This window comes from Phoenix dactylifera, unplaced genomic scaffold (assembly GCF_009389715.1).
Source record: "Phoenix dactylifera cultivar Barhee BC4 unplaced genomic scaffold, palm_55x_up_171113_PBpolish2nd_filt_p 000311F, whole genome shotgun sequence".
Taxonomy (NCBI): Eukaryota; Viridiplantae; Streptophyta; class Magnoliopsida; order Arecales; family Arecaceae; genus Phoenix; species Phoenix dactylifera.
In genome coordinates this window covers 73,249-100,732 of record NW_024067782.1, presented here as the reverse complement: position 1 = coordinate 100,732, position 27,484 = coordinate 73,249, and the positions used below count along the sequence as shown (strand labels likewise).

The window sequence follows — 27,484 nt, the reverse complement described above, 5'->3', positions numbered from 1 at the left end:
CAGGCTCGGCTCGGCTCGTTCTATAAAAGTCTGGGCTCGGGCTCGGGCTCGGGCTCGGTACCGAGCCCTGTGCTGGGCTCGGGCTCGGGCTCGCCTGGCACAGCTCCGGCTCGGGCTCGAGCTCGTGAGGCTCGTTTGCCCGAGCCCGAGCCTGCCCCGGCGGCCGGCGCCCCATCCCCATCCCTATCATTCGTCGGAGGACGGGAGGAGAGAACGAAGGAAATAAAGAAAAAAAGAAAGAAGAGAAGAAAGAAGGGGGCGGCCGCGAGCACCACCGGCACGGACGTCGGCCGCGGGTCGACCGCAGGCGCTGCGGGCGCCGGAGGCTCGGCCGCGGGTCGACCGCAGGCGCTGCGGGCGCCGGAGGCTCGGCCGCGGACTGAGAACTGAGGAGCAACCGAGCAAAGAGATGATGGACGGACCGTGAGGAAAGAAGAGGAAACTCACCAGCAAGTCGGGGTCGGCCGGTTGCCGGTCGGGGGTCTGTGAGCCTGTGACTGCTGTCTGTGGAGTCGGGATTCACGGCCGGCGGCGCGGCGTGCGGGCAAAGGAAGGCGGAGCGCGGCGGAGCTGGGGCTTCAGGAAGTCGGGGAAGGCCGGAAGGGGATCGCCGGACGCCGGATCCAGGAACTAGGGCAGCCGTAGCAAGTCGGGGAGGGCTGGGAGCCTGGGAGTGGGAGAGGCCGAGACTCGAGAGGGACTGAGGTCTGAGGGAGATTAGGGCATGAGCACTCTTTTCGACGGTGGGGGGCCTGGGGGCTGGGGAAAATGGGATTTGGCCATGGGATTGGGAGTCGGGACTCGGGACTTCGGGAGTCACACTCGAAAGGGGGGCTGGCTGGGTGGGCCCGTGGGCCGTGGGTCATGAGAGAATGGGAGCTGTTTCCTTGTTTAGCGAATGGTCCAAGCTTGTTTGGGCTCGTGAGCTGCTCGGGCTCGAGCTCGGGCTCGGGCTCGGATGTAAACGAGCCTGATATTGGGCTCGGGCTCGGGCTCGTTTGACTAACGAGCCGAGCCCGAGCCGAGCCCGAGCAGCTCGGCTCATTAACAGCCCTACGTGGAACGAAATATATATGAGATTATTTAGTATAATTTAGGTTAATTAATTCAATAAATTTGTGGATTAAGATGATGTTTTTGCAAACATAAAATAAATCAGTAAATAGAGAATTGAAGTTTGGATAGATTAAGATGGTGTAGGGATCTAGAATCTCTTTTGATAATATCAAATTCATGTGATAAATTCTATGATTTTTTTATTTTTTTTAAATTATAAGCAGATAAAATTTAATTATGGAGTATGTTCTTGATAACACGAATTCTCTTTCTAAGTATTCAACGTACCTTATAACGTCAACGATGAATCAAATAATCGAGGAAGACATGTATCAATAAGCATAAATCATAAAAGAATTTTCAACATATAAGAATCATGGCATAATCAAAAAGATAAATCGTATAAAGCAAAGGAGTAGAATTTACATCATGAAAAGGATCTTCCTTCATGCATCACCTAGGACTTTAGCCGATCATCTTCCTCTCTCTTTCTCACTTTATTTTTTTTTTTTCCCGGTGGAAGAAATTACCAAAAAAGAGAGCTCCTCTCGAATGAGAGCAATAGGCTGTTCGGCACCCTATTTCCATTCGACTCGACAGCCCTGGTTGTTTCTCGACTCTATCCCCTCCAACTTTATCTAACAAATTTCCTAACAAATCACAGGATGACGTGGACGCTGGGAAGATTAAGCGGAGGATGCACACGGTGAACTTGGACTCTCTCGATCGCCAATGGATGCTTGGATGCGGAATGTGGACCCGAACTGCTGGATTGCCGGAAGATGGTAGTTGAAGCTGAAATGCAACGGACTCTGGAGGACGTTGGGAGGACTCTCGGAGGAAACTGCCGGCTGCTAAATCAATGGGAGAAAAGATCGAAAGCTAATCCACACGCGGAAGGCGCTCGATCTGATCCGCGGATGTGGGGGGGCGTTGCAACTCAGATGCTCTGTTTTGGGAAGAAACAGGGGAATAGGCGGACACGGCTGCGAGATGTTGGTGGCGGCCGATTCGTAGACGACTGGGATGCAGTGATGGCTGTGAAGAAGCTGGGTTGGATGCGGAAGAGAAGCTGATCCGGACACCTATGGAGCTGGGTGACTGGCAGGCTGGGAAGCGGAAGAAGAGTCATGGACTCTATTCTGCAGCCGGAAAGATTGCATTCTTTTTAGATGAATTTATATAAAATAATGATAAAAATTATAATAAATGCTAAGGATAAAATATTTAATCATGCAAATGTTAACACCTATTATTTATCATTATTTTGCTAGTATTAGGCTAAGTTAATTGGTAGTTAGATCGCACTTTTGTGCTCTCATCAAGAAAGCATCAGCAGACTCTATCGTAGGCCCTCTTCATATCTAGCTTGACCGCCATATAACACTGCTGCCTTGGGGCCCGCTGTAGGTCCCATATCATTTTCTGGGCAATCAGGACATTGTCGGTGATGCTCTGCCCTCTCACAAAAGCCTTAAGCCTTTGCTCCTGATAGATGAGACCGTATAGCAAGGGCTTCATTCTGTCCACTAGAATCTTGATCACCACCTTGTAAAGGGTAGTGCAAAGACTGATGGGCTTATAGTGGCTGGGCTCCGCCTCATCTAGGCGCTTCGGGATTAGGGTGACGAAGGTTGTCATTCCAGTCGCCAGCCATTAACGCCAATTGAAAAACAACTAAACTGCCTCCACCACTACCCTCTCAATAATGCACCAGTACCTCCTCAAAAAGAAGAGGGGAAAACCGTCCGACCCTAAGGTTTTGTCCTCCGCCCGAGCCCAAACAGCCTTTCACATCTTCAACTCTGACATAGCTCTAATTAAGGCTGCATTCTCTGCTGCCCCAACTTCGAAATCCGACTGCAGAAGATAGGCAGTCACATTTGAGTCATTGTCCTCTGTCAACCAAGACCTGAACAAGTCAACCATAACTCATCTGATCGTGCTCTCCTCCACCCGATGGAATCGGACGTCGAGCTTTGGGTCGTTTGTTAGACGGACCTTGGCCCACTTTCGACATGTGGACCTCTGGGCCGGCCGCACCCCAACCGACCATTGCCATCTGCATCGCTTGCCAAGCCTCCCAGGTCCAACAATGGATCAAAGCCTGACCCGACTCGGCCACCACCTAGTGTCGATCCGAAATCGAAGCCTAAGTCACCACCCTCACCTGTCGGCTGGTCCTTGGGCGGGGAACGACGCCGAGCCACCTTCATCGATTTCTGCCAATCGTCCGAGTTCGGCGACGAGCTAAGGGAGCTCAGGCGGATGGGCGGAGACTGTAGCCTCGAAGAAGACGACTCAGGCATAAACTAAGTCGTCTTTCTCGGTTGCGGCGGACCCTTCGTAGCTCGTGGCGGTCGGATCCGCATGGATGCTAACCACGGGCCGAAGATCAGTCGTCGGGTCTCCTCGCCTGAGCTGGAGTCCGGCTTCCATAGGTCATTGCCGATCTCCACCACCATAGGTATCTGCTCCAACCCCTCCAACGCTGGCGTCGGAAGCCTGCAGGACGCCTCCGCATGCCCTATCCACCCGCAGCCGTAGCAGAAATCAGGCATGTTTTCGTAGACGAAGGGCTACCAGAGCATTCTCGCCTTCCCTCTAATTTGGATGCCGGGAAGCAACGGCACGGTGGATCGATGGCCACCTTCACCATGGCAAATCTCATGACTTTCTGCTGGTCCGTGATCCTGTCAATGATGAGCGGTTGATCCACCACCGTTGCGATTCGAAGGATCGTCTTGCTAGACCAATACTGCACTGGGAGCTGAGACAAGTGGATCTAGACCACCGTCTTTTCATGGCGTCCAGTCCCGGCATGGAATTAGGAGCACACGACTCCATGACCGGCAATTGGCCCGCCACCACCCATGTCCCGCCGGTCAAAACTCGTCTCGGTCAGCCGTCGATTTAAAGCAGAGGACAAGGAAGCCGTTGGCGAGGAAAATTGCTTCCACCTCGGCCTTCGTCTTCCCCAAGAGGGCAACATCCCAGGCCACCCACTTCTCCGGCACTCGGCATCCTAAGTTGTAGACCACCACTACCCGATCCTCCCACTCTCTTTGCAAAGCCTCGATCGGCTCCTCTGGTTGCTCGAGGACTGGCAAGAAGATACACCAGAGCTTCTCCACCTCTGCCTCCGAAATCGCCCTACCACTCATCTCCTCCCCCCTCATCGGTGGATCCCGGCTCCCACCTGCTGCAGCGCTGCCCACCGTCTTGCTCGCCTTGGCCTTCTATGCCATCGCCAATCACGCATGATTCTCAAAGCTTTCGTCGGAGCAAACTAGTTGTTTTCTATTCTCCTTTTGTTAGTGCTCTTAATTGCTGATATTATTTCACCCTCGTTGAACAAATGCATTTGTCCACCACTGTTTGGGTGGTATTCAGTTGGCTAATCAAAAAAATTCAAGTTATCTACTATTGAACCAGTAACCAAATGCAGTTTAAGATATTTTCCATTTTTTTTTTAAAGGTCACAATGGTTCTTAAATATTGACGAAGGTGGCATTTAATTCCATCACACTTTGTATGCTTATCAAAGACTTTTTGATTGTAGAAAAACTTTATAAAGGATGATCTAGTCATTAAAAAGTTCAGTTACAAAGCAATAGTATGACAAAAGTTGCAAAAGTCCTTGTTGCAACAGTAGAGATAACCTCTGATCTGAGATTTTTAATTGTTTACCAATAAATTCACAAGTTGAGCATCAACTTTGTAGGGTTGACATAAGAGAAATTATCGGTCTTCTGTAGAACATAAAATTTTGATAAGTATAGAGAACAAGTTAGATGCTGGACAATTCTATTCTACATGGTCAGGTGTAACCTAAGTAATTATATATAGTGTTTCAATAACCCAACCTAAGTAATCAAGTTTCCATCAGCTATAGTATTGACCTGCTCGGTTATCAGAAGTGTGGCTTGCCGGATTTTCACCAAGTCTTTGCAATGAATACCAAACTGAAGTGGTTCTTTTTATGAGTATGGCGTGAAATGTTGCATACTGCATTAGTAATGTGATGGTTATATACAACGTATATGTTCAAATCTTGCAATCATCGAAGTTTGGAGGATTAGAGATATTCGAACCCCATTGTCCATCGAACTCTTGTCAAGCATGCTGAAGAAGTATTAATGCAATTGCAGACTTTTAATTTCTGAGCAGCCTAAGCAAACATGAGGCATCCCTGTCAACCTATAGGTTGCCAGAAGGTGTTGGTCAGATCTCTCTAATATAAGACTTTCCAGCTTGAAGTAGGTAACCTCATTGGGAGACAATACCAATTCAAAAAAGTAGCTACAGATTGAAACTAAAACAATCAATCAGTCCATCCTTTGAATAAGGCAAAAACTCAGCCAAATATGAACTGACAGGAGCTAAGCGTTTTTTAAAAAGATTTCAAAGAGCAGTATGATTCCCTTCTTTTTTTTAGACAAGGGATTTTAGGATGACATTCCTGATTTTTATCACTGGGACAGATTCAACAGAAGTAATTAAAACCTGCCCACCTCTCCCAAAATCATCCCAGCAATCTCCAAGCATAAATAATGTCATAGCCCCTACAGAGTTATAAACAGGTTTTCAGCTGAATTACTTCCAAAAGATCGTTTGGAGTCTCAGTTCTAAGAGGCAACCCAGCCTTATAAAAAAGTCATTTTCAGTTTAAAGCACTGCTTCTGCAGCATGTCATGAACTTCGCCATCATATGAAGGACTGCATTCGAGTGACATGCATAGGCTGATAAGACGAGCTCTACGACCAGCCTCGGGATGATGACCTCTCAGAGCCTACCCGGGGCCACAGACCTGCCCTGTGACTGGAATCTGATGCACCAGTAGATTGCATATAAGGTCCCCACCATCCTGATTCCCTGTCCACAGGAAATAATTGATATGGAACAAATCGGTCCCTTTCCCATGAAGTATATAAGTGGTGCCCTGCAGTGTTCTCAGCATCTATTAGATTGTGACCTGATTGACCTGCAGAAGGGAGCAGGTAAAAGCCAGCCTGATCCGTCAGAGAGACCGGTGTTGGAGCTAAGGTAGCCAAACCCCTCGAACCTCCCGATCGCTGTATGCCTGTGAAGATGGTTCCATGTATGCTTTGGGAATTTTGATGATCATGAACAGCGCCACGAGCTCTGAGATATGGTGGAACTGGCGAGGGAACAAAAGAACTGGGGGATCTACCCCTAGAACCAGATCTGGGGTAAAAATTGAGGCAAATATCAGTCAGCATCATCAGAGACCAGGATATCTTACACACAAAAAAAGGACACTTCTGTTTTCATGTTATGTTGCTGAATCTCATAGAAGCAGGGATAATGCCAACCAAGACATTAGATAGCGATGCAAAGCAAGAAGTGACATTCTAGTACTAAGAGACTACAAGCAGAATCAGCATTGGTGGGATGCTGCTCTTTAAGAGGTATGAAATTATACAGAGCTGATAAGTTCACTGAATTTAGAATGCTCAGAGGAAAATCAATGGATGCGAAACCTTAGGAGCCAATTCTCAAACATAAATGTGATGGATACAGGAAAAGAAGGTGATCAAAAAGCAGAATGATTGGCCAACATAAGCTGCAAATAGAACAGAAAGTGGGATGGCTTAAAACCTTTGTCAAGGAATTGCATTTTGAGAACTAACGTTATTATTGTGCATCACTGGAGATTACAAAAATCTATGGACATTGCTGTAATAGAAAACAAAATATAATTAGGATAATATTCCATTATTTGAACTCGAGATCACTTACCCGTGGCCAAGAATAAAGGGATGGACAAAAGGCCCTGCCCTCGGTAGACCATCAGAATCAAGCCTTGCAGCTCTCATTGTTGGAGAAGAAGCTGAAGCCTGATCAGCACCACTGATATGGCTGTTAGGTGGGGAATATGACTGAGAATGCTGTTCCCAACTATGATACTGGAGATCAATGGGAGGTAGTGTGTGAACAATCTGGACATCTGTCGGCCTAGGAATGTGACTCCAGTGATGGTGATATCCAGGACCATCAATAGGACTTTCAGATGAAACATGGGAACTTGAGGAAGATGAAGGTTGGAGTGGCTGCAAGTAAGCCACATATGGGCATGGATGAGCTGCTGATGAAGCAGCTGGATGCTCTGTAAAGATGGCTTGATGTCCCAAAAGATCCTGGACTGCAAAGCAGAATATTTTGATATGATACTTACTCCTATACTCCACAATCATACACAATTAATCATTTTCAGAAAAAGTATAAACTTACAAGAAATATGTGGAGAAGATTCCCCTTCCCTGAAAAGGAAAAAGTCAATGGAGTGGGAAACAATGCCAAGAAAAAACATATCATCCTATAGTCAATATCAATTATTAAGACCAAGCAAGAAGACGTATATCAAGGTGAAAGATTTCAATCTCACAACACCTATAAACCTCAGCACCATAAATACCAATTAAATTATATTCATATCTCAGAATTGTCATGAAGCGTTACAAATTTATTTGAAAATGAAGATCCAGTAAAAGAAGCAAGGCTCTCTCATTTTGTTTATTGACATGGTAAGTATTTGACTTGTACGTGTTGGCATGCGCTACACAACCAGGAAAACTTATTGTTTAGAGATTTAGGAGTGCCAATACTTTTGGACACAGCATAGCAAGACATCCCCTTGCCATTTTTTAAATGCATTGTTCTACTTAAGGCAACCTGAGGTGTTGAAGCTTGATATAATGTATTGAGATGTAACTCCCTACTGAAAGGCATTTTAGTTCTCCACATTTGGAGGTGCCACACATGATTGTTTTAATGCATCAACACACTCCAAGTGAAGTGCCAAAATATTTACTTGGTGTTATCCTGCCTGAAATTTTACTTCATATCAATGTGTGTGTATGTACTTATGGATTTCCTTGCTCTATACAAACACATTCTCATGCTCTTTTTTTTTTTTAAAAAAAAAAAACTAGTGTCAGGCATTTCAGGACATCTTGATGCTTAGCTATTATGACAATAAAGGTCTAGCTACTGTACCATCTACGCATGCAAGTAAATAGAATAAATAGGGATTTGAGAAGGACTGGAACTAACCAACTACCAAAATCTTAGCACCAACCAACAAATGGGAAGATTGGACCAAGAAAGAGAATCTTAGCACTAACCAACTACCAAAAGACATATTTTTGATATCCTGGATTTTTTGATTCTATATTAATCGAATATCGATTAGTTGTACAATTGAGTCTTATTCTTTTAGCTAGCATCTAAGCATCATCAGGACATATCTCAATGGCAATAGGCTGGCACCACAGCTTTGAGCCATTCTCTCTATATTGGTTTTAGATGCATTAATTGTTCAAGTCAGAGAGGAGGTTTTTCAGTGTATGTACTAGCAGAAGATTTATAGTTGATTAAAAGTTATTAGCAAGGCGTTAGATATCACAATGTAATAATGAAAAACAAACAGAGTTCTTAATTATGCATGCATGGAAATTGATGTTTAAGGAACATTCTGAAGTCTCAAGACCAATTATCCTTTGTCACAATTAATTTTCAAATTAAGACATCAAGTAACATAATTATTTTAATCGACATCACCAGGTGCATAAACAACAAAACCATTGATTTAGTAACCGGACAACAAACAAAAAGTAGCATCATCTTCACTGGACATAAAAAGTCTGCTTTGCCAGGAGTATTCAAGAAGACACGGGAAGGAAAGAATGCATTAACACAAGATTGAAAACAATTGATACACCAGCAAAGCAAAATCTAGTTCCTCGAGCTGATATATGTACATAGCTAACAAGAAGTTTCCTAGGGGCAACCTTTACAATAGATAACCATGTCGTCCTTAAGAATAATTGCCAGAGAAGCATATCTTAAAGCTTCAACAGAAGCATGCTTACATTTCATAATCTTTCAGATATTTATACATACCAGATCCAACTATATTTCATATGTTTTCAGCTAGCAGCAATGCCTCCATAAAAGCAGAGAAGTGATTCCATCAAAAAATATTTATGTTTCCAGAAAGGTAAGGGGAAGGAACCGAACTAATCCTTGTACAGAAATATATTACACTTACTCAAATGATGATGCAGCCTGCGCTAATCTGCTAAATGGGCACCAATGAACTCCAAATGGCTGCATAAACAGATTAAAAGAAGAAATCAAATTAAGAAATCAAATGTTACAAGATTCTGCTATATTTGGGGATTATCCCAAGGATACAACTGTCAGTAAGAACCCTTATAAACACTTAAGAACATTTTTCCAAGAATGGAAGAGATTTTTAGAAAAAAGCCCGAACATGATACTTAACAAATTAGTTGGAAAAATTGAAGCTTAGCTGCATGCACTTTTCCTGATATAGTTACTAACATGAAAGATGACTAAAACAGCATTGTTTCTTCAACTATATGATAATAGAGACCTTTGATTTGAGTAACATACAACTGTCCTACAAAGATAAAAAGAAAGCAACAGACAGCATGCTTGTCAGCATACTCGCAGGCCAAGTAATGAATGCAAGATATAATGGGAATACTGCAATGTTGGGAATACATATACGTGGAAGGAATTGCTAGTTAGAAGCACTTCAAATATGCACCAGGGACATCAATTTATGTTATGATATTTATATCAATGACAATAACACAGAAAGAGCCATCTGCAAAACGTTGTCTAGAGAGTCATGCTCAAACATTGCATTTAAACAACAAAGCAAAGATAAAAATAGAGAATCAAACTGCAGTCCTAAAGAAAGTAAACAGCAGCAGACAATACTAACAGTACATGCACAGCATGGTGTATCCTGAAAGAAACAAAACTATTGAGAAAGCTTTAAGCAGCATATAACATGCTGTTCAAATCATAAAGCACCCAGAAGAGGGTAAGAATATAGCTGTAGTCCATCTGATTTGAGTGTCATGAGTCCTTATCAAATCAAAACTCATGACTTTAGTTAGTAGATTAGGGAGAGGGTGAGAAAGCAACATGAGGAAGAGAACCTCACATAAAAAATTAAGTGTCCAGAAAGCATAATAATATTAATTGCAATAAACTAAAAGAATCTACTCATTTTCACATTTTAAAGAAACACATGACTCAGGCAATCAAAAAGAATTGGTCAGACAAAAGTTTATCATCAAAAAAGGCTGATCTAATAGAACAGATGAAGTAACAGAAGATAATTTAAGAAAGAAGGGAAGTGTCATGAAGTGGGTGCAGGAATGAGAGTGTGAATTTGGGATGAAGCAGCAAATTGAGCTGAAAAATCTGGTTGCCAATCTTGCAACTCCTAAGCAAGATTTCTTTGACTTAGCCCTCTGTATACCCTTGTACTCAAAATCAACCTCATTTATCATTAGGAAATCATCAGACATGTCCGAGCAGACCAAACAACATTTTCCCTTAATCATTAGGAAATCGTCAAAATGAGAATAATTAAAGCAGGAAGAAAATTTTGATACTATCAAAACACAGTTATAGCAGAACGACAGGAAAGAGAAATGGAAAAATAAAACCTAATACTTTTAATGATGAGTGTTTGGACAACTATAAGTATCTTAAAAGTTAGTTATTGCATTTAGTTGAAATCTCTGAACTCTGAAGTTTTCACAGACTGTGCACCAATGGGCAAACAATAAAAATAAATAAATAGAACAAGTAAGCAATTAATGGGCACCAAATCTAATGAATAAGAAAACTCTGTGACGGTCAAAGAACAGAACAGAAAAAAGAAACATCTTTAATGCTTTGGAAAGAAAAGCAACATATATAAATAAGTACATGACTACACTATATAATCATAGAAAACAAATAAATCGATCCGTCACTGTACCATTTCTGAATAACTAAGTTCATAGAGGTCTTCATCATGTGCCCAGTCATCCATGCTCAGCTCTGGCAATGGGCGTGAACTGCTTGCATATAGCCAATTGCCATTCTCGACTTTTCGACAATTTGGGCATTGCATAACCCCTTTGGCATTAAATGCAGAGCCAATGCAATCTGAACAATTTGTTAAAGAAACAGCAATGAGTAATCAGATAATTGTACATTGTTGGAAGTGTTTCTAAATTATGTAAATATTTTTTAACATTACATTAACTGCACACAAGTTCATGCAATATATACATGAAAGAGGAATAGCAGCCAACAGGTGAACATGATAGCCAGTTTTAAAACCCATGACAAATGACAAGTCAAAGGAGTCCAACTTATTGTACTATTCGAACATAATGTAAACTTTCAAACCTTGTGATTGATATTGTGTACTGAACTACTTTATTATTGAAAAATAATGTGTACAGAAAATTTTACATTAGGTGAATACACATTGGACCAGAACAAAATTATAATTATTCCATAAAAAACATTTGGGATATAGTTGATATCTTTGAGACATTAAGTCAAATCTAAATTGGAACCTTTAATAAAATTTCTTCTGTTTTCTCTGCTTGCGAGGACTTAATCAAATTCAAGGGAAAAAATAGCAATGTAACTAGGAACTTGGGGATGGTTTCATGCCTGTCCCGACATTCATAATTCATCAAAGATATATTTTTAGTGCTGATAGTCATATCCAAATTCCACCTATCACTGTCATCGATCCTTCACAATCTTCATCAATTCATCTAAGATCATCCTTTAACATGTTTCATGGAGCATGCTTTAAGCATGTTATACATTAACCACAAAGTCTAAGTTTTGCCCTAGACCTTGATGACGGACAACTGCAGGGGAAGAGGAGGAGGAAGAAGAAGGGAAGGGGAAGAAAGAAGAGGTTATAGAGACGCAGAAAGAAGAGAGGAGGAGAGGAGAAGAGGAGAGGGAAGAGAGAGGATAGAAGGAACGTGGGGGAAGAAATCTTAATTCACTTTCATTAAACCCTAATCACAATGAGGATCCCATATATATAGGGCCCAAACAAGAAAATTAACACAGAACCCCTTACACAAAAATAATTTCCAATAAAGCCCAAAATAACACAAATAAAGCCCTACAACAATAAAAATATAAACAAGCCCAAAAATAAAACAAAAAAATATAATCAAAATAAAAATGTTGGATTAGACGGGCGGATGATCAGCTCTGATGTCCCCATCAACTCCTTCCGGATGGAAAAAACTCGACCTCGTCGAGTACAAATCGGGCTGGTTGTCGTATTGCTCCAAGAGATCGGGATCAAGGCGCTGCAACTCAGCTCTGGAGATCCACGTCACGTCAGACTTTGGTCGGCCTTTCCACCGAACAAGGTAACGTTGGTAACCACCGTTCCTGGTTAACATAACCTGCTCATCTAATATATATTATATTTATTCTTTGAGTGCATAAAATTTGGAAAGTGGTGGCTCAAGAGCAGGTAATGGGTCAGGGTGATCAAAAAGGGCAGATGTGTCAACAAAGGGGTCAGAATGAATAATTGTTGTCTTTTTGTAGGAGATTAAATCTTTAATATTAAATATCACACTAATTCCATAGTCATCAGGAAGATCCACAGCATATGCATTCGAAATAATTTTCCATAGGACTTTGAACGGTTCCGCGCTACAAGCTTGCAATTTCTTGAACGTTTCCGAAGAAAGTTGTTCAAGCCTAATTCTTATCATGACGTAACCTCTTTCACTTAGCTCTTTATAACGTTCGCGTAAATCAACAAGAAATTTATATTTTAAGTTATTAAAGTGAATGCATTTGCTAATTTCTTGATGCAATGAATGTGGGCGCAATGCGAATAACTGTGCAGACTCAGACACTCTATACTAATGAGATATGGGAATCAGGTCTATGGACTGCCTAGGTTTGCAACCATGCACCACATCGAATGGACTCATGCCTATGGACTTATTGAGCGAACTATTATATGCAAACTCAGTGGTCGGTAACACTAAACTCCAGGTCCTAGCATGTTCACTTACCAGACATTTTAACAGGCTTCTAAGGCTACGGTTGACAACTTCAATCTGGCTGCCGGTTTGAGGATGATAAGCAGAAGAAAATTTTAGTTTGGTGCCTATCAGCATCCCTATTAGACAATAGATTTTGGAGGGTCAGGGGGTCTAACGACTTCATCGAAATAAAGTTTGGCAATTCTAGAAACATCAGAAGTCTTAGAACAAGAAACAAAATGAGCCATCTTTAAAAATCGGTTCACAACCACAAAAATAAAATCGTGCTTAGTAGAAGTATGTGGAAGCCCTAACACGAAATCCATAATGACATCTAGCCATGGGCATTCGGAACAAATCCGAATATGATAGCACCAACTCTTCAAATCAATCTTAGAAAAGATCGTGGCACCCGACAGAATCTAAAAGATCGTTTAGCCTAGGAATGGAAAAGCGATACTTAACCATGAGTTTGTTGATGGCACGGCTATCAACGCACATTCTTCAAGAACTATCTTTTGTGGTGGTACCAACTCTTCAAATCAATCTTAGAAAAGATCGTGGCACCAAATAGAATCTAAAAGGTCGTTTAGCCTAGGAATGGAAAAGCGATACTTAACCGTGAGTTTGTTGATGGCACGGCTATCAACGCACATCCTTAAAGAACTATCTTTTGTGGTGGTACCAACTCTTCAAATCAATCTTAGAAAAGATCGTGGCACCAAACAGAATCTAAAAGGTTGTTTAGCCTAGAAATGGAAAAGCGATACTTAACTGTGAGTTTGTTGATGGCATGGCTATCAATGCACATCCTTCAAGAACTATCTTTTGTGGGGTTGAGGAGTGCAAACACAGTATAGGGGCTTAGGCTCTCACAATCATACCCTCTTGCGAAGAGTTCGTCAAGTTGATGTTTCAACTTAGCGCATGCATTTAGGCTGAGCCTATGATAAGGAAGGGTAGGCAAAGGTGCTCAGAGGACTAACTCAATTGCGTGACGGATATAACACATCGGAGGAAGTGCATCCGGGAAATCATCAGATATTACAGAATGAAACCCCTCTAGAATGGGAGCCATCGCATGAGAATGGTCAAGGTTGGATTCCTCATTGATAGCTTTAGCCACATGTGCCAACACAGGAGACTGACCCTCGAAATCTTTTACTACCTCTTTCGAAGTAGTAATGTGAAATGGTATGTTTGTACTTAGGTCAACAGTTTTCTTTTGAAGATCATTCTGGACAAATTCAAATCCGGTGGATTCGTCTTCAAAGTCTTCTACATAATCTTCTATGATTGGTTCATAGACTTTTTCGACATATTCGGTCTCTTGGTTTCCAGCTTCTGGTTCAGTAGACAGGTAGGTCTTAATGGAACATTGAGACGCTATGCGGCCGAATTATTGACACCTAGAGCATTGGGTTTGGTTCCTAGAGGAATGAGGACGAACTATAGGTGGAGCGGCCAAACTGATTTTAGGTTGGGCTGCAACGGGGGTTGGCGGTTTAAGGGTCCTAACATTTCGCATGAGCTCACGGACCTCTTGTTTGATTTCTTTCCTTCGAGCTTGTATGGCAGCGAACTGGTCCATGAGAAATTTCAGGACTTCAAAATCCATGGTAGCTAAGGAGACTTTAGGTTGGTCGGCTTGGTACTCCTTATCACCATGTGTTGATATGTAATGATAACACTATGTATGATGATGTAAAATGCAATGTTACTAATGAAACCCTAAAAAATATGATGCAGAACCAAATTTGATGTAGGACAACCTACTAATACAATCTACTATGATTTCAGAGATCAGCAAGTTTTCATTAGAATAACTTAAACTTTAAATGTTGCTGATTTTTACCTCGGTTATTCGGAATTAAGGATTAAGATTATTCAATTTACGAAATTAGATTGCAATCAAGTAGTACAGTTACTCTGATCCTAAATCAATATGATCGAAGAATGTTGAGGAACATTCAGTTGCTAGGGTGTGCTAATTTAATATCTAGATTTTAAAATGGCGAATAGGATGGGTTTGAGAGTAGGGGTTCTATGTTCTGAATTTTGATAGCAAAAGTAAGTTTCAAGAATATGGCTATCATGCAAGAGAACTAGAACATAATTAAATGAACAAGCCCAAGAAAAGTGGAAACCTATCACTTGTCGTGAAGCGGACGACCAGAATTACTCGGAGGCTGGGGCGACGATCAGGGACACGGCTGCGGCTGATGAACTCTCAAAATGGCTCCAATTGGTTCTTAACACAGCAACTCGGCAGGTCTGATCTCGGTAACTCAGAAAAGATGTGACGGGCTTGATGACAGTGGCCCGTTTGCAGAAAAAAAGGGGCAGCGGGCTGTGGGCCTGATGAAAGGATGGGTGACTTGGGCCAGTGGGCCGAAGGGTAGGAACTGGCGGTGTGGGCCTGATGGGCCCACGGATGAGAATATGGGGCGGCCTGGTGTGGTGTGGAATCGGACGATTGGGCCTTTGAAGAGGAGTGGGGGTGAAAGCGGGCTCGACCCTGATGACAGAGGCGGTCCGTGAAAGAAAGAGGGGGGGAGTTGTGGGGTCGGGATCTGGAGCCAAGGGTTTCAACCGAAACCCTTGGGGTGGTCAAATGGGAGGGAAGGGACTTGAGGGGGGGGGGGGTGACCAGAGAAGATGAAGGAGGAAGGGGGGATGCGGCGCTGGGGAAGGCAGAAGCAGTGATAGAGGCGGCGTGGTGCGGCAGAGTGGGGGACGGGCGGGGTGCGGCGAAAGATTTCGGGCGGGGTGCGGCGAAAGATTTCGGGCGGCAAGCGAGGGGAAGGTGGGAAGCGGCGACGGCGGGTGGTTGCAGAGGGGCGGAATGGCGCTGCGAACGACGAAGGCGGTGAAGCGGTGAGGCGAAAACGCGGAGGTGGTGGAGATCTCGAGGAAGACGGTGAGCAAGGCGGCACGGCGAGGACGGCGGGGCGAGGGCGCTGCGGCGACTGGAGAAGACGATGACAAGTACTTTGTTTTTTCTCTTTTTTTTCTTTTCTTTTTTTTTCTTTTTTTTTTTTAACTCGGATCCGTTAGGATCCGGATTATCGGGTTTGACACGACCCGATACCCGTTACAGGTTTGTCACGTGTAAATCACCTGCGCTTTTTTTTTGAAACGGATCCGAGCCGAGGGACTCGGGTTAACGAGTCTGGGGCTTACCCGTTAGGCTGGTTTTCTCCAACCCCCTGATAGTTTCGGAAGAGCGCTCCGAACTTCATGACGCTGATGGCGGCCGGGGATCTAGGACTGGGGGCGACGGCTGCACGAGAGGGTTGTGGCGGCTGAAGAGGTGGCGAGGCAGCGACGGGAAGAAGCGATGGCGTTGCTCCTTCCGATCTGACCACGGGCGGTGGTCACAGAGGTGCGGCCGGTGGCTTTCCCATGAGACTGAGTGTCGTGTAGTTGACACCAGGGCGGCGGGCTCTCGTGGGGTTGCAGCGTCTTCAGTTGGTGGGCCGACGACGAGGCGGCGCTGCGAGGTGGAGGCGAGCGAGGCTACGGGCACAGTGACAGGTGACCATGGGAACCGGAAGGAACCAGCAAAGGGGGTTTTGTCCCCTTCTCCTGGTGAGAACCGAGAGAGAAAAAGTGGGACCCTTTCTTTCTTCTGATCAACAGAATTGACAGAGAGAGGGGGGCGGTTCTGGTTGTTGGTGGGAGCCGAGGGAGAGAAGAGAATCTGGATCGTGGCTTTGGCAGCAGGGGCAAAGTCGGCCTACTCTGATACCAAGTTGATGACAGACAACTGGAGGGAAAGAGGAGGAAGAAGAGGTTATAGAGACGCAGAAAGAAGAGAGGAGAAGAGAAGAGGGAGGTTTGAGGAAAGAAAGAACGTGGGGGAAGAAATCTTAATTCACTTTCATTAAACCCTAATCACAATGATGGTCTCCTATATATAGGGCCCAAACAAGAAAATTAACATAGAACCCCTTACATAAAAATAATCCTCAATAAAGCCCAAAATAACACAAATAAAGCCCTACAACAATAAAAATGTAAACAAGCCCAAAAATAAAACAAAAAATAGAATCAAAATAAAAATGGACTGACGGACGGATGATCAGCTCCGATGTCCCCATCAACTCCTTCCGAATGGAAAAAAACTCGACCTCGTCGAGTGCAGATTGGGTCGGCTGTTGTACTGCTCCAGAAGATCGGGATCAAGGTGCTGCAACTCAGCTCTGGAGATCTACGTCACATCAGACTTTGGTCGGCCCTTCCACCGAACAAGATAACGTTGGTAACCACCGTTCCTGGTTGACATAACCTGCTCATCTAATATATGTTCTATTTATTCTCTGCGTGCATGAAATTTGTAAGGTGGTGGCTCAACAGCAGGTAATGGGTCAGGGTGATCAACAAGGGCAAGTGTGTCAACAAAGGGGTCAAAATGAATAATTGTTGTCTTTTTATAAGGAATTAAATTTTTAATATTAAATGTCGCACTAATTCCATAGTCATCAGGAAGATCCACAGCATATGTAATCGAATTAATTTTCTATAGGACTTTGAACGGTTCCGCACTACAAGCTTGCAATTTCTTGAACATTTTCGAAAAAAGTCGTTCAAGCCTAATTCTTATCATGACGTAACCTCTTTCACTTAGCTCTTTATAACATTCGCGTAAATCAGCAAGAAATTTATATTTTAAGATATTGAAGTGAATGCATTTGCTGATTTCTTGATGCAATGAATGTCGGTGCAATGCGTATAACTGTGCAGACTCAGACACTATACTGATGAGACATGGGGATCAAGTCTATGGGCTGCCTAGGTTTGCAACCATGCACCACATCAAATGGACTCATGCTTATGGACTTATTGACCGAACTATTATATGCAAACTCAATGGTCGGTAACACTAAATCCCAGATCCTAGCATGTTCACTTACCAGACATTTTAACAGGCTTCTAAGGCTACGGTTGACAACTTCAATCTGGCTGCCGGTTTGAGGATGATAGGCAAAAGAAAATTATAGTTTGGTACCTATCAGCATCCCTTCAGACATAAAAGATTTTGGAGGCACAGGGAATCTAACGACTTCATCGAAAGTTTGGCAATTCTAGAAGCATCAGAAGTCTTAGAACAGAAAAAAAGTGAGCCATCTTTGAAAATCAGTTCACAACCACAAAAATGAAATCGTGATTCGTAGAAGTATATGGAAGTCCAAACACGAAATCCATAATGACATCTGGCCATGGGCATTCGGGACGAATCCAAATCTTGTGGTACCAAATCTTCAAATAAATCTTAGAAAAGATCGTGGCACCAGACAGAATCTAAAAGGTCGTTTAGCCTAGGAATGGAAAAGCGCTACTTAACCGTGAGTTTGTTGATGGCACAGCTATCAACGCACATCCTTCAAAAACTATCTTTTGTGGGGTTGAGGAGTGTAGACACAGTATAGGGGCTTAGGCTCTCACAATCATACCCTCTTGTGAATAGTTCATCAACTTGATGTTTCAACTCAGCGCATGCATTTGGATTGAGCCCATAATAAGGAAGGGTAGGCAGAGGTGCTCGAAGGACTAACTCAATTGCGTGATGGATATAACACATCGGAGGAAGTGCATCCGAAAGATCATCAGGGATTACAGAATGAAACTCCTCTAGAAGGGGAGCTATCATAGGAGAATGGTCAAGGATGGGTTCCTTCATTAATAGCTTTAGCCACATGTGCCAACACAGGAGACTGACCCTCAATATCTTTTACTACCTCTTTCGAAGTAGTAATGTGAAGTATGTTTGTACTTAGGTCAACAGTTTTCTTTTGAGGATCATTCTGGACAAATTCCAATCCGGTGTGTTCGTCTCCAAAGTCTTCTACATAATCTTCTATATTTGGTTCACAGACTTCTTCGACATATTCGGCCTCTTGGTTTCCAGCTTCTGGTTCAGTAATCAGGTAGGTCTTAATGGAATATTGAGATGCTATGTGGCCGAATTATTGACACCTAGAGTATTGGATTTGGTTCCTAGGAGAATGGGGAAGGACTATAGGTGGTGCGGCCAAACCGATAGGTTGGGCTGCAATCAAGTAGATTGCAATCAAATAGTACAGATGCTCTGATCCTAAATCAATATGATCGAAGAATGTTGAGGAACATTCAGTTGCTAGGGTGTGCTAATTTAATGTCTAGATTTTAAAATGGCGAATAAGATGGGTTTGAGAGTAGGAGTTCTATGTTCTGAATTTTGATAGCAAAAGTAAGTTTCAAGAATATGGCTATCATGCAAGAGAACTAGAACATAATTAAATGAACAAGCCCAAGAAAAGTGAAAACCTATCACTTGTCGTGAAGCGGACGACCAGAATTACTCGGAGGCTGGGGCGACGATCAAGGGCACGGCTGCGGCAGATGAACTCTCGAAATGGCTCCAATTGGTTCTCAACACAGTAACTCGGTAGGTCTGATCTCTGTAACTCTGAAAAGATGTGACGAGCCTGATGACAGTGGCCTGTTTGCAGAAAAAAGAGGGGCAGCGGGCTGTAGGCCTGAAGAAGGGATGAGTGACTTGGGCCAATGAGCCGAAGGGTAGGAAAGTGGCGGTCTGGGCCTGATGGGCCCACGGATGAGAATATAGGGCGGCCTGGTGTGGTGTGGAATCGGATGATTGGGCCTTTGAAGAGGAGTGGGGCTGAAAGTGGGCTTGGCCCTGATGACAGAGGCGGTCCGTGAAAGAAAGAGGGAGGGAGTTGTAGGGCCGGGATCTGGAGCCAAATGTTTCAACCGAAACCGAAACCCTTGGGGTGGTCAAATGGGAGGGAAGGGAATTACGGCGGGGGGGGGGGGGGGGGGGGGGTGACCGGGGAAGACAAGCGGGGTGCGGCGAAAGATTTCGGGCGGCGAGCGAGGGGAAGGTGAAAAGCGGCGACGACGGGTGATCGTAGAGGGGCGGAACGGATTTGCGAACGGTGGAGGTGGTGAAGCGGCGAGGCGAAAACGCGGAGGTGGTGGAGATCTCGAGGAAGACGGTGAGCACCGCGGCACGGCGAGGACGGCAGGGCGAGGGCGCTACGGCGACTGGAGAAGACGATGACAGGTACTTTGTTTTTTCTCTCTTTTTTTTTCTTTTCTTTTTTTTCTTTTTTTTCTTTTTTTTTAACTCGGATCTGTTAGGATCCGGATTATCGGGTTTGACCCGATCTGATACCCGTTACGGGTTTGTCACGTGTAAATCACGTGCGCCTTTTTTTTTGAAACGGATCCGGGCTGAGGGACTCGTGTTAACGGGTCTGGGGCTTACCCGTTAGGCTGGTTTTCTCCAACCCCCCGATAGTTTCGGAAGAGCGCTCCGAACTTCATGACGCTGACAGCGGCCGGGGATCTAGGACCGGGGCCGACGGTTGCACGAGAGGGCTGCAGCAGTTGAAGAGGTGGCAGGGCGGCGATGGGAAGGAGCGGTGGCGTTGCTCCTTCGGATCCGGCCACCGGCAATGGTCATAGAGGTGCGGCCGATGGCTTTCCCGTCATACCGAGTGTCGTGCAGTTGACACCAGGGCGGCGGGCTCTCGTGGGGTTGCAGCGTCTTCGGTTGGCGGGCCGACGGCGAGGCGGCGCTGCAAGGTGGAGGCGAGCGAGGCTGCGAGCGCAGTGACGAGTGACCACGGGAACCGGGAGGAACCAGCAAAGGGGGTTTTGTCGCCTTCTCCTAGTGAGAACCGAGAGAGAAAAAGTGGGACCCTTTCTTTCTTCTGATGAACAGAACTGATAGAGAGAAGGAGGGTTGTTCTGGTTGTTGGTGGGAACCGAGGAAGAGAAGAGAATCTGGATCGTGGCTTTGGCAGCAGGGGCAAAGGCGGTCTACTCTGATACCAAGCTGATGACGGACAACTGCAGGGGAAGAGGAGGAGGAAGAAGAAGGGAAGGGGAAGGAAGTAGAGGTTATAGAGACGCAGGAAGAAGAAAGGAGAAGAGGAGAGGGAAGAGAGAGGAGAGAGGAATTTGGGGGAAGAAATCTTAATTCACTTTCATTAAATCCTAATCACAATAAGGGTCCCCTATATATAGGGCCCAAACAAAAAAATAAACACAGAACCCCTTACACAAAAATAATTCCAATAAAGCGCAAATAACACAAATAAAGCCCTACAACAATGAAAATGTAAACAAGTCCAAAAATAAAACAAAAAAATAGAATCAAAATAAAAATGGTGGACTAGATGGACGGATGATCAGCTCTGATGTCCCCATCAGACCTTCTTGGAGCATTATCACAAGCTAATCTCTTCATGATCTCAGCTAACCTCCAGTTACCCACACAAATAAAAAACACAAAATTTCAGTTCCTATGGTGTTAAATAGTTATCACTGTCATGGATTCATGATAGCTCACTCCTTAAAGCATCTCCGCAATATACTGAACTTTAGTTATATAAGAATCCATGGATACCAACTTTTTCCTTATTATGAAACATCTAGAAGCAATATACCACTCCCAATGTCTCATCTCAACAGCTAAATAACCAAGCCTATATACATGACCATAATTTCTTCATATTCATGAATAATAAAAATCATAATTGATTCCACCTCAATTTGGAGTGAACAACCAACAATACATTATGTCGAGTAAAGGTCCCCCCATAGGTAAAACCACACCAAAGTGACCAAACTCAACTTGCAGAATTAACAAGTCAACTACCAGGCCATGCACTCCCATCATAGTCAATCAAAAAATCAATTTATAACATACCTAATCAACTTTGGATATGATTACTCATGTGCTTTTCATCCAAAAACAATGTTCAAATTACTTCTCTTTTTTATCTAGCAAAAATAGAGATGGGCGGAGATATATCTCAAAGACGTGGAGCCAAATGTATGAAGTCAGGAGGTACATCTGGGGTGAGGCATAGTCAAGGCATGTTTTCTGAGACTTGAGTGGCTCCATAATGCTAGGATAAAGAGAATCTAAGAACCCAGGATGACTATGACGAAGTGAATGGGCCGTAGGCTTAAGGTTAGATCAAGGAATAAGAAACATCCCACCAAATAAAGATGAAGTTATAAAGAGATGGCATAACAAAGAATTAAGAAGCCCTACTAGGACAAGGGCTTATACATGTGTTCAAGACAATGAAATGAAGAGAAGTCCTATATATACAAAAAGGAATTTGTGAATAAGAATTTGGAAAAGTTTGTATTGATACCCAACATAGCACCTTATAGAAAGGTATCATCAAGACAAGCCTTGGATAATAGGAACTTATTCTTTTGTAGCTACGCTTATTAGCATTCAGCATGTATGAGCACACGATTCATCTGAGAGGCAGGATTAAAGGATTATTAGATAAATGATTGTAAACTCATCAATCTTTGAGATGGATGGTTGTGGCCCGATTTGATTTTTTTTTCCTCATTAATGTAGAATGGTAAATAATATTCCGCTTTTGCTGGATAACATAGAGAGAGAGCAGCACTAGAACCAAGAAAGATGCACTTATTAAAGTGAGATATCTATATAATAGAGAAAGGGATAGAATGATCTCGAAGGCAGTTTTTTGACTTAGGGGAGGAAATGACTTAGACTTTGGTTCCTTGTCTCCCTCTTTATCAGGGACAAATGCGCTAATTGTTGGATGACATTATAATGATTATATAGGAATGAATGGCCCAATGCATGGAATTGCCCCCAAAAGCTCCCATTGTATATATAGAAATGGATGGCTAAAGAAAGGCAAAATTAAAAAAGAGGTGGTTGCCTAGGGATAAAAAGAATAAGGTCGAGAAGAAAAGAAGGTAATCCACCATGTTCCAAATAAGTTGTGAATATAATAATTGTGAACAAGATTTATCAGCTCATCAGACTTTTAATAAGAAGGAATAACATCCACCCCATGTAACGCAAATCGATGACAAAACTAAAATGGGTACATCTCCACACAAAGTCACCTCCACAGATCAAGTACTCTACTTTCATTTCAGTTCTTTTCAAAGCCTGCAAACCAACTCCGTTAGATGGTATACCAAAGCAACCTATGTAGGCAAGAAACACTTAATACTCAACCTCAGGAGAAAATTTTGACATCCTATTCTAGGTGACCTTTTTTTATTGTGGTCAAACTTTTTTCTTTTCTCAAGATGGAAGTAAAATAGATTAAAGAATTGGTGAGTTTGTATGCAAAAACATAACTTAAAGCACACATAAAGATATTACCCTCCCATGATCAAATTAGTTATTCTTTTCTATGCAAGATCTATTATTGTCATTACATCTTGCTGAGCCAGGCCAGTTTTCGCTAAATAATATTTGACCAATTTTAAATGTGGTTAGTCTGTGTCTTAGAATTAGGAAGGACCTGGTTATTCAGATCAGTCATATTTTAGACCCAAGCCCAGCCCACAGGTTCAAAACAAGTAATCAAACTGAGCATGACCAGGTTGGGGGCAGTATGGGTCAACAGTCTAGCCAACCAATTTGCAACACTACCAGTGAGCAGTGGCGACTCCAAAATGGCTCTGGATTTTTTGGATGTTCATTCTTATACTTAAGTGTCAGTGAGAGTAAGCTCTCTTCAATATTAACATGGTGTATTATAAGAAAATTATTGTAAGCAGTAGGTAGATTCAGCTACTATAACAAACGTTAGGTTGGATAGCCAAAAGTTCACGATCTGGACAGCAAAAATACTACCCCATCAAACATTTCTGTGCCCTCTAGAAATATGATTGAACCCCATTTTGAAATACACCCTCCAAGACTATTTTATAAGTCCACAATATCAGTTTGGTTCTAATCTTTCACAGATAGACTCTGACTTCTACTATGTTTCTTTTTCCTTATATACTTCCATTCAAGGCATTCCATCTACCAAATTACTTGTGCAAAGAATACCTGATTTAACCAATCCATACCCCTCATAATAAGCTTGAGGGGAACTTTGGCTGATTTGACAGGGTGGATCTCAATACTTAACGCCCCACACCTCTTCCAGCTAGAATAACTTGCTTTGTCTACTCAAAGTGTTGAGCTTAGCCACAATAAAAAGGCTTTAAAAAGAGATGAAATAAACAAAAAGATAGGTTGCTATGCATTTGACAAGAGACAACGTTGGGCAACTTTCTCATCCAAAGCTTTGCTCCACAAGTTTTTGGTCAAACATTCTAATATTAGGTCACAAGCATGCACATTTAAAAAAGTATTTTTGACCTTGCAATCCGGGAACACCTTCCAACTTTAGCCTCTCACCATTCCTTGGTAGTCAGAATCTTCTACCCAGAGTAACACATCCACTTAAGAATCTCCTTGGAATCTTGAACATGACTTCCTAAGCATTTCCTTGTTAAAAGTGCTTCTAAAATAGCTACATGCCCATACTTTCACACCTTCATGATTTTGGCAACTAAGCACCTTTCGCACAAATTCCAATAAAGGCACTCTTTTCATATTTTGTTGGACCTGAGTACTGAAACCGAAGTAAGAAGAAGATTGAAGTCTACAAACTTATCCAAACCTGCTTTCTCTAAATCAGCAACTTTCCCTTCACAAAGTTGTGCTTTCTCATGCAATGCTAATTTCATTACAAAATTCTTGCTCCTTTGTGCTTCATCCCCTAAAAAATTAAAAAAAAAAAAGCTCCTTTGCCAATATCTTCCAGGTATTATTCTCAGAGAATGAGCTATACCATCATATAGAGAAAAATCTATGGGCATTGTCTACCATAGTCCATACTGGGAATTCAATGTACAACACATAACTGCATGCGAGAGGAACCTTGCAAGGTTAGCCAGGATCTATATTTAAACAGAGAAGCTAATTTTAAAAAGAAAAACACATACAATCACCGTAAGGCCTAAGATCTTCTTGAATCCCACAGCAAGGCTTGTTATTTCCTCAAATCCCTTTTAAGTCATTCTTCTTCTAGCAAAAATACCACCACATATACTATTTTCTAAGAAATGATATAAATGAAAGTAGTAATTATGAGATTTCCACCATCCATCAAATGTTCCTAATTAAATAAAGCAATGCACATTGCACATGCCAGTATCTAATAGATAGTATAGCAAAACCATCAGAAGCAGACCTCTTTGATGTGTAAAAAGAAAGGCAATTCCCAAATCTGTTAGAAATTTACTGGTACAGATATTATATTGGAGTATGATCTAGCCTTTTCTGACAGTATGCTTTTCTTATCATATATTACAATTAGAATTAAAAAAATTCAAATGCTAGAAATTTATTGGTCAATCCATAATAATTAATGTACATGGGATGTTTCTTGTGTATTTTTCACCCACTGGCATTAAAGTTTTGGTTCTACAATTTCGGATTAAAATTTAAATGCAGCCGCATATCCACAACAGCTAACAAATTTGCTAATATATCAGTCTCAAAAATAGAGACTATAATTATCTGACCCTTGTTGGTGCTTTATAGAAACAACAGTAGCAGAGGAAGCATGATTTGACAACTGCTGCAAGCATCTTATTTGCGGATCCTGATCATATAGCCTATAGCAGTCTGATCATTGTCAGCATCTTCCAAAAAAAAAAAAAAAAAAATAGGCACATGCTTTGACAACTATCAACGATTTCACTGCAAACACCCTCAATAAATTCCTGAAACCTCACAAAAGGTTTCCCACTCAAAGCTTCATCAAAATAAGAAGCATGACTTCCCATTACAGAAAGAGGTGCAGAAACATGAGCTAATGCATGGCAACTCATGTGTCCGTAAAGTCCTTAAATCCATGATATTTTACGTTGCCCTAATGTGAGATAAATATTGCAAAAGACTTCTACTAGTATAAATTTATCAGCTCTCGACCAGAGTTATAAGGAGTGCAATCAGACAAAAATCTAATCTTTATATCACATATTCTAGAAAAATGACAAATTTTTACCAAATATAGAACCTGCCGGCTAAAAAACCAAATATTCAATGAGAAACAAGAAATAAAATAAGGGCAATTGTTCTCTGGTACGGACCTAGGTGGAATTGGTGTCCGCATTGCAGCCTGGCAGTGGACCGATCACCCTCACTCATCACGGTCTCGAGGCAGATCGAGCAGGCGACCATTATCGCTCCTTCCTTGCCCCCGTCCCCTTTTTCCGATTCCCCGAGGCCCATCCTCTCATGCCCTAGCCCTCAGAAACCCCCAAATCCGACCGCGAACGTAGAGAATTCCTCCCTCGATTCGATCCAATCCAACGCCTTTACAAACCCTAGAACTCTGACCAGAGAATCTCTGCCTCGTCTCCACCTTGCTTTGCGCAAAATCTCTCTCTCGCTCTTACTCGGGGCCTCCGAAGCTTCGGCCTTCTATCGCGTGTTTTCGAATATGGGGCTCCGGAGGTGTCATCCCATCCAATTCTCCGCATAACATTTTATATGAGAAATAAAATCTGTCGTTCATTTTCCCACCGACTTCATCACCGACTGAACATCGCTATCAAGAACCCTACAGACGGTAGAAGATGCTCGATCATTACAATATGGACGGTGGATCTTCACGTTCGCAATGAATAAATTGTGGGGGCACTTGGATGGGGTGGTTAAATTGGTGGGGATCGTGGACGGGCCGGCGAGTGAGACCGAGTCGGATGCAGTAAAAGATGAGACGGATGCGGTGGACGGCGTTTTCCCGTTATTAAATGGTTTTGGTTGGCGACCACCTCCAAACTAGAGCTCATTTGTTTTGACCCGAATCCACAGGTTGATTCAAACTAATAATCATTATGATGTTATATGTGGAGTTAACTTATGAAATATATTAACAAAATTCTTGTTGATTTGATCTTTCCACCATTCACCCAAGTATTATACAATTTTTGGATCAAAATCTCCATGTCTGCTTAAAAACAATAGTTTATTTAACAAAGCAATTATTATTTGTTAAATTGCTAATAATTGCTGTTGCAATGGGTGTTTTGCTTTCTTAAGAAAGAAAATAAAAAACACCAATCAATAGCTTGGCTTGATGGTTAGTAGAGCCCTTGTACATAAAAGTTCTGGTATGAGATCATTTTTTGATGAACACAGCATTATCAAAACCTCGAAAGTAACATAATCTCGCATCCAGCAAGCTGCATAACGAGCAACAAACACTCATGGAAGAGACCAGAAGGTGAGACCCCTCCCATGATGATTATATCCATTGGAATATTATATGCCTCATGATGAATGGAGAACAGCATGCAGATCTTTATAGTCCAGCCTATGAGACGACTTGCAAACAACAACCTTGGAATGTAAGTAATTAGGGTTTGCCCTTCTCTCTCTCTTTGATGCTGGCCCCAGCTTTAGGTCATTTATCAAGTCAAGAAAGCCATACATGTCTGATGGAAGCTTCTTCATGGATAACGACAAGTAATTTTCGTCTGAAATCCCCCTTGCCTAGCTTCCCTTCTAGAATTTTTATGTCATTGTTCATTTCCTTATCTATGTAAAATGTCCGTTGATGTCGGCGTAAAGCTCTGTTCATGCAGAATTGAAAAATAACTATGGAAAATTAAGGGATGCATTGTAAGAACTGATGCTAGTAAGATAAATGGTGGCCAATCAAGCCAAGAA

At 42.6% G+C, this 27,484-nt stretch overlaps 1 protein-coding gene across 2 annotated transcripts; it reads right to left on the bottom strand.

Moving 5' to 3' along the window:
• Positions 1-5,365: 5,365 nt before the first annotated feature.
• LOC120105563 (E3 ubiquitin-protein ligase RFI2-like) lies at positions 5,366-26,278 on the bottom strand. 2 transcript variants are annotated; one of them, XM_039118139.1, is made up of 7 exons: positions 25,900-26,278; positions 10,890-11,059; positions 9,132-9,190; positions 7,313-7,341; positions 6,821-7,223; positions 6,033-6,265; positions 5,373-5,932 (listed from the first exon to the last, which is right to left on the bottom strand). In XM_039118139.1, exons 1-7 carry the CDS (start codon positions 26,039-26,041, stop codon positions 5,850-5,852), a joined length of 1,119 nt encoding a protein of 372 aa, XP_038974067.1. In that variant the 5' UTR covers positions 26,042-26,278; the 3' UTR covers positions 5,373-5,849. The 2 variants fall into 2 exon arrangements, with proteins under 2 accessions (XP_038974066.1, XP_038974067.1); XM_039118138.1 differs by having other exon boundaries at positions 5,366-6,265.
• Between the last annotated feature and the right edge of the window lie 1,206 nt (positions 26,279-27,484).